Below are 9,054 nucleotides of genomic sequence, written 5' to 3' on the forward strand. Positions count from 1 at the left end.
AGATCTTATATATTATATATAAAAAGTATTAGAATTTTTAAACTTTTACAAAAGTTTTCAATGCTTGAAAAGTAAATTGTAAAATAAAATTCATAAACTTGACAACACATTCGAAAATTATATAGGAAGGGTATTTAATATTATGTATGATATATTAATGTTATTTTATTTACACTATTTTGATAATTTGTACTTCAATTCACGCTCGGCTGATCAAGGGTTCTCTGAAACAAAATAATCAATAGAAATTAAGTTTAATCACGTCAAATGCAAAAAATATCGCATTGAAAATGTTGGATATATTAAATTAAAATCAAAGTTTGTTATCAAATTTGATTTATCGCATGAATTTAGCAAGGAAGATTATTATAAAATTTTTATTTAATATTATATATGAACACATGTATGTATGTATGTATGTAAATATATATGACATCTGTGGATCATTTCCAAAACATTATACTTAATTTCAATAAAGCTATTTAAAATTTTAAATGTGTTGTTTACTACAAGTTGTAATAAGGAATTTCATCCGTGTATAATTTTTTTATATTGCATATGCATGTATATTAATTTTTGTGATAGTTTTATATTAAAATGTTAATGGCATACTTCGATATTTTTTTACTTCTTCCCTGAATATTAAAAACCAATCGATCACAACATTTTAAAAATCACTGTCATAAATACAGATATTACTATACACTTGAATGGTTCTCAGTTTGTCGAAAGATTTTGATTTTTTAAAATTATTTTCAATAAGTATAAGTTTCTTAGACGAAGCTTCAGTCTTATGAGGCTTTGTAACAATTTTAGAAATGTGAGATGAATTATATCTCTAAATCAGCAAAACTTATCATATTTGCTTTGTCAAAAATCAAGCCTTTCAGGTTTATAAACTCATTATTAGTATTTTTATCAATTTTTACATGATCATTGAATGGAGTGTTCAATTTAAACATTTATTCCTTTTTGACATCATTTTCAGGAATAGGATAATTTCAATACTTCATAACACAATTCATAAAATACCTACAATATAAAGCAAACATAACAAATAAAATAAAATGATAATTATTAGGAAGTAAATGTGAGTTGCTTTTTATTTTATTTGAAGTATACTGTATATAAAAATTGTACCGTTAAATTCTCCCATTCATAGTGATTAAAAACACTCAATTTGAAAACAAATTTAGCAATTTGTATTGGATCTTTAAACAACAACCTCAAATCATAATATTTGGGTATAAATACCATTATAGAGCATATTGTATTCGCTTTGCGAATCTTCCGGAATTGTGTCATGATGTCTTCTTTTTCTTTTTGGGGCACCATCAGCTGACCAAACCTTCCTGCATTGTCCTCTGGCGTTCATTCTACTTCCCTCGGGACAATTTCCGATGACTTTGAGAGCCTCCTTCATGACAGATTCATGCCTCCTCCTCGGAAAATACAAAGGAGTACCTTCAGCTTCATCGACCATCAGGGAAATAGTCACCACGGCGACTACGGCCGCGATCAGGACGAATTTGCTCGAACCCATTTTCGCGCACATTTTCCAGGACGAATGACTATCGATGGTAGTAGCTACGTGAATATAAACGAAATATATTGCAGGAAACGGTCGGATTTTTGTTATTGTTGCGTAATTATTGACGTTAATCGGCAGTGTTACGAGTGATTAAAACAGTAAGTGGTCACCGCAAAATCCGGTGTGGTTAATTCAATGTACATATGTTCGTATGGAAAAGCTAATCGTTTTATGTGCAGACGTACATACATAAGTACATACTAATCGTATGTACTTCGATACGTACGTAGACGGAAATTGAATAACTGCTTATTCACTTGAAGTACATGGAGTTCAAAAATGACTCAAGTGATGTGATACTGACCTTTGCATGTATATACACACATGTGTTGAAATTTTATGGAAAACCAGCGATATTTTCATGGATGATTTATTTTTTTATGACGGTGGTCTAATACGTCGTAAATATGATGCAAATTAAAAGAAAAACCAGCGAATATTTATGATTATATTTAAAATTTTGGCTCTATAAACTTTGATCCGTGGTTGATAAAATAAAAGTCATCATCATTTGGACATACATAAAACATCGTTGATTTTAAATAATGAATTGATACTTTTCATTGATTTAATAAATGGCAGAGGGAATATTTACCTATACTCTATTATTTTATCAAACTATTAATACATGTACATATGTAAATTTGTGGTCGGGAAATTCAACAATATTGTTTAGCAATTGATAAGCAATAAACTATAATAAAAATACCAAGCATTTTTAAAATGAATTTAGAATGTTGTTATTTTAATAAGAAAATATTTATTTTGTACAAAAGTAGATCCGACAAAAAAAATCATCGCTTGTCTCCTAAAAACCATTTTTTTTAATTATTACAACGACATCTATCGAAGTAAATTTATAATCATGTGTAAAATAAACTATGTGTATTTTTTACATTATGTAAGGATACTCATTTGAATAAATAAAATATATGCTTAGGTTTATATTTAATAAACATATAAAATAGACTATTTTTAGTCAAACAACAAATTCTTTATTTTAAATAATACAAAAAATTAAGTTTTTTTGTAAATTTTCAAAAAACAGACAGTCCTTTAAAAGTAATTGCAATTTTAATAACATATATATATATACATATGTATATTTTAGCATATTAGTGAAGATTCTCTATATTTTTATGATATTTGAAGATTATTATCGCTACTAGTAATAACTAGAGTTGAATTAAATTTTTTTTAAATAAATTAGTTCGTAAATAAAATAATTAAAGAAAAATATCGTATGGATTCAAAACAATACTACATTATATTACATACATAAAACATGTTTTGGGTGGTTTTTTACAATACACTTTTATATTATTATATATGTATACCTATACAATATATTCAAACGGCTACAACTGCGGACGTAATAATATTTGGATCAATATTGTCACAATCCAACTCACATAACTGAAACAAAAAATGAAATAAATTAATGTGTAATGAAACTAAAAATCAAATATTACTCAATATTCATAATTTGATACCGCAGAACCTGTTTGAGTCGGATAGTTCATGGGCTGAGTATAAGCAGGACCAGGCAAATAGCTTTGGCTGCCGGACACGTAGGACGTACTTGGGATATATGATTGATCCACAGAATACTGGCCACCAGATGTGTAGGATGTACTTGGTAAATATGATTGACCTACAGCATACTGGTTATCCACGGGTAGCGTGGAAACGTAATTAGACGACGTGGGATAAGACGACAATGTGTTCGAAGATCCTGAATAACCCGATAGTATGCCCGAATATCCTGGATAGCTCGAAAGTGTGTCCGTAGATCCTGGATAAGCCGTTAGTGTGCCCGAAGATCCTGGATAACTCGATAGTGTATTCACAGAACTCGTTAGCATGTTCGAAGATCCTGGATAAGTTGATAGCACGTTCGAAGATCCTGGATAAGTCGATAATAAGTTCGAAGATCCAGGATAAGTCGATAGCACGTTCGAAGATCCTGGATAAGTCGATAGCACGTTTGAAGATCCTGGATAAGTCGATAGTATGTTTGAAGATCCAGGGTAAGTCATTCCAGGATAAGTAGACATCAAGTTGGCCATTCCTGGATAAGATATTGAGCTTCCTAACGCGGGAATAATTTGCATATTGGACGTGGCAGGTGGTATCAAAGTATTCGTAGGTAATCCTGCGTATTGGTTTGTATAGGGTGCACTTTGAATCATTCTATTATTGCATTTTCCGACTCTTATACTTGTTTCGGGATAATTGGAGCAGGCTCTCTTCTCTCTGATGTGTTTGACGAAATCAGTGTCGGCCAATCTTTTCATCCGTATCAATGATGTTTGTATTATCTTATCGAGTAAGTCGATGTCGCCTGATTTGATTTGTTGTTTTGAGATTTGTAGGCAGAGGACATTTTGAGCGAACAGGGAAATCAGCAAAAAGAACAACCAGAAAGGTGACATCTTGAATAGCTACTGACGAAAATTCGCGTTATTTGGGCCGAAATTGATTGTCGTGTTTCAGAGATAAGACAAATAGACATTTTTATTTAAATTTGACCTAAGAATAGTTCAGGGACGTAGAACATTCAATACATAGCTCGCATATAATATCATAGTTCAATTTTCTTTCTATTTATATTTGAATGAAATATCGTAGATGGGTCTACGTGACGAGGAAGAATGTTAAACGACAGAAAACGCAAATATCGGAAGGCAAAGATCGAAAATCGAAAGATCTTAAGTCGAAAGATCAAAAAAAAATGGTTCATGGTAAACGGTACATACTCACTTCATTTGCGCGAGCAGGATACAACAGGAACAAGAGGAACATGCTTTTTCTCCCGTATTCTGCGCGCGCACATTAATACGGGAGGAAAAGCCTGTTCCTCTTGTTCCTGTTGTATCCTGCTCACACAAATTAAGTGAGTATGTACGTGAGTATGTGCCGTTTACCATGCACCATTTTTTTTTTGATCTTTCGATTTAAGATCTTTCGATTTTCGATCTTTGCCTTCCGATATTTGCGTTTTCTGTCGTTTAATATTCTGTCTCGTCACGGAGACCGATCGTAGATATATTCATTAAAATGAAGTATAATACATATGTATGTATAAGACTCAATGAAAATTAATTTTGATATTTGTATAAATGTATATAAGTAAACATATTCAAAATATTTAGTAGAGCGCTAAATATATTTGAATATGAAACAATGACCTGATAGTTCATTTATCAGTAAAAATATTTATGTAAAAATTTATGGGTATTGTTGATTTTTAATGGCAGAGGTCATGGGTTTGATTAGGAACACCCAAGCATGTTTCAGTAAAAATTTAGTAACATTAAAAGTTTATATACATACATATGCATATAAGTATGAATATTACTTGTATGTATTATATTATTCAAATATGCAATACACAAGTCTGTTTTTATATGACTGCAAATAAAGATGAAAATCGCAAATTTAAAATTCAACAAAGAAGTGATACATACAAATGTTGTTTTTTACAAATCTAAAGCTCAATTTAATTTTAATTTTATAACAGCAGTTTGTTAATACTCGAATAATATACACATTGCCTAACATAATGTGTTTTGTATGTAAAGGAAAGTTCAAACAAACAATAATGTATCAATTATAAATGTATTTTTTGACGATTTTGTAACGATTACGCGTATATTTTTCTTTTATAATAATGTTTGAATTTTATACATATAATTAATTTTCATGAGATTATGATGCTTAAAGTTCAATTAAAGACTAATTTCAAAAGTACATTAAATGCAATTTTTTTGATTTTTAAATTCTTTTTATTATTACTAAATTATGTTCACAATACATCGTATATCTATTTTAATAGCTACGGATCTTCTGATAATTTTCTATTTTACAATTTTAATTTAATTTTGTTAGTAATCATAGTATTATATTATTCTAATGTTAATGTAAAGCATAATAGGAAAAAGAGGTCGAAAACCTATTTACTATCCTTATAAATGCTCACAATACGTCTTATACATAATATTAATTAAAGACTCTCTAAATTCGATGATCGAAAGCAGATTGTGTTTAGGTAATCTGTGTTTATACCTGAAGGGTATAGATATTTTATTGTAATCACCGAGACTCTTCACTAGTGTGTTAGTATGGTTATTGGTGATTCTGTCATAGAATCTACTGGTTAGTTTGTTAGTAATGTCTGTAATTAACGGAATATTATTTATGGCATGTAGTTGTTTTATTACGATAGTATATATGGATTTATTATAAATTATTTTTAATTAAATGCACTTTAAATTGCATATTTTCATGATTTTTACACAAAAATTCTGAAAATTTAAATCATACATGATATGATTAGTTTTGATATTATATAATATAAAAATATCAAAACTAAAGTTTAATGAATCAAATCAATCGTAGTATTATAGGCAACAAATTAAATGGCTAGAAGCTTTTACGAAAGTTTTGCTACTAACATATGTACATGTAAATAGGTAGATAAAAATGAACGGTCTCTAAACCGCCTATTGTTTTAAGTATTTTTTGACACATGGACAATCGTCAAGCAGTCAGTGATCGATAGTATATTACTGATCACTGACCAAATAAATACAGGCCATTATAAAACACTGGAAAAAAAAGTAAAAGATTGAAATTCAAATAGGTTAATGGAATGTTTTAAGATGTTAATAAACAGTTTTAAATTAATTTTGTTTTCAAATATGCGTCGAAGTTATAGATAAAGATTGAATGCTTTGAGTAAATGACTCATTCTAAGTAAAAGTTGGATTGGATTGATTGGAAGCGTAGCACATAGTTAATGTATTAAAAAGTTGTTCATGGTCTTTTTGAAGTTCACTTATTTGAGTTTGGTCTTTCCAATTAAATTTAAATGTCTTTGAACTATGTAGTACATATGTATGTAGGTAGCGTGTATATACTACATACATACAATTTATGTGCATATTTATGAGAATCTTTCGATTTGGATCTAGAATTTACTTATATAAGTTACTTCTGTAAGTAATGTCTCTATGGACTTATAGACTATCTCTTATAGACTTACACATATATAGGTACTTATGTATATACATATATTGGGTCTATAGTAACTGTGTAATGTACAAGTCTAAATCCATAGATGTCTCTATGAATTAATTAATTAATTGCTAATTTCGTGTTCTTCAGCGATTAATGTAATAAAAAATGCTGCAATGTTTATAATTAATTGTCTAGGAAGGCGCATTGGGGTATACCTGTAAATTCTTCCTGGTATATACATATGTATCTATGTAAAAATGTAGTTATCTAAGTACATTTTATTAGATTGTCTTAAAATACTACAGCTTGAAAATTATGAACAAAGTATGTATGTGAATAAAACGAAAAATTTCCGAATTAAACGACAAATCAAAACTTACTTTTTTATATTGAAGTGCATAATTAAAGACTACATTAAATTAGTAATTATGTAAATATGTAGTTTATTTTTTCAAATTATATTTTCATATAATGGAAATATTTAGTAAACAAACCATAGACACAGTGTATTTCCACGAATCGAATATTTTTAAAATGGCCATCGTATAAAGGACACACACACACATATATAGAGGTCAGGGAGATAAACAGCATTGCAGCAACAATCTTCAGTGCTTCTAAAATGTAGTGAATGTCTATTCAAATGAAAAGTGGTACCATCATAACCAAATCATGACTCTTCTTGGAAAAAAACTTTCAAAGAAGAACAAAATTTCCCGTTTAGCCTTTCGAGACATTCGAGACACTCGTTCTCGCTCCTTACTCGTTACTTTTACTTACCAGCCTTTTAATTCAGGAACAGGTTGAAAAAATGTATGTCAGCTATGATTACGAACTACAGTATATCTTACAGATTTATAATATTTCATTCATTCATAAATCGCTCGTTTTGTGTAATGACATTGTTGTCACATACTAACACATGTATGAGCAATAAATTAGATTTTTCCCTCTCAATGATATGTACTTTATAAATTCCAAATACATCGTGTTATATTTCAAGGTTTAATCAAACATAAATGAAAAATAATTATATAGTAATTGAAATTATGCGTATACATATAGATTAAATTAAGTATACATAAAGTGCGACACAAATTAAATTAAACAATGATATGAAAAATTGTGAGTTTTTACGATAGGAAACATTGTTATTATAAAAACAACGATTTGGGGCATAGGTTACGACTTGAATTGAGTAATAAACACAATTTTTGTACAGTGATATGTTTTATTGTTATCAAAATATGTGGGATAAATAGATGCAATATATGTAATTATAATTCCAATTCGTATTTTATGTTTAAATTTTGATTTTTGAAACGTCTAATTTATATTCAATTAAATAAAAGAAAGAACATGCGTAATTTACTCTACCATGAGAACCAGAACTTGCTTTGGTGCTTCTGATTGTTCATTAAGATCTATCAAATCAGGAAAATCACCTTTCTCGGCATCATTGACGATGACGTCGAATTCAATTTTGGGATCTTCAGTTACATTTTCAGACTCTATCATCATATCTTCTATGACCGGTTTGTCAGTTGAATGTTCTTGATAAAATTCAGAATCTTTATCCTTGGATTTATTCGGCACTACTTCTTCATTCAACGATGCCAAATCCAATTCACTTTGAATTTCTTTCCTTAATATATTTATATATGAATCTAAAAATCTATTAAAAAAATCTTCACTATCATCTGAAGACTTAACTTCATCACTAGTGTCGTCAACACGTGTTTTAAAAAAATAATTTGGCACTTCATCGTTTTCAGCATCTTTCACGTCAACATCCTTAGTAATTTTCCTGTCCAAAAATTTGTCATCGGCTACGCTTTCTGTAAGTTGGTCATCAGAATCTACCGGAACGTAGAAATCTATTCTGATTATGTATACATCATCATTTTGAGGTGGTCGCATTTTATTGACAAAATCAAATATATTGCGTGGGTTGCTTCGTTCTTCAACCATTGGCACAACGAATTGTTCATAGGTAGGAACTTGTTTTGGTGCATGAGATTGTCTGCTGAAGAACGTCGGGAAGTTGAAGAAGGGTGAATTGACATGAGAAAATTCACGTTGTTGTCTGTTTACTGTATTTGGAGTGTTTTCAGACCGGTAGTTATTCATAAATAAGGGATAAGGAAACTCTTCGAAGTTATTTGAATCTCTGTAAGGCAGTGGATTAGGATTGTCCACGCGGACAGGTCCTGTCCATGATCTTTCTGGTATTCCACGGTCTAGCATTCCACTGTCTTCAACGAAAAGCACATCATCTCCATATGGTGTCTTGGAAATCCTGTTGGGTCCAAGGAAGTACGAATTGGCCACAGAGACCACGAAGAAGAGGAAGAAGAACGCGCACCGCACTTTCATTTTGAAGGTAGAAAACGTATCGATGAAACACTTGATGTTAATGAATCATCAAAGTCGGACGCTCG

The 9,054-nt window shown here is 30.1% G+C and overlaps 1 protein-coding gene across 1 annotated transcript; it reads right to left on the reverse strand.

The window, feature by feature from the left end:
* Positions 1-93: 93 nt before the first annotated feature.
* LOC143911884 (uncharacterized) lies at positions 94-4,085 on the reverse strand. Its single transcript, XM_077430973.1, has 3 exons — positions 3,093-4,085; positions 1,255-3,007; positions 94-224 (listed from the first exon to the last, which is right to left on the reverse strand). Exons 2-3 carry the CDS (start codon positions 1,553-1,555, stop codon positions 214-216), a joined length of 312 nt encoding a protein of 103 aa, XP_077287099.1. The 5' UTR covers positions 1,556-3,007; positions 3,093-4,085; the 3' UTR covers positions 94-213.
* Positions 4,086-9,054: the final 4,969 nt, after the last annotated feature.

Source organism: Arctopsyche grandis, chromosome 5 (genome assembly GCF_051622035.1).
Source record: "Arctopsyche grandis isolate Sample6627 chromosome 5, ASM5162203v2, whole genome shotgun sequence".
NCBI classification, from domain to species: domain Eukaryota; kingdom Metazoa; phylum Arthropoda; class Insecta; order Trichoptera; family Hydropsychidae; genus Arctopsyche; species Arctopsyche grandis.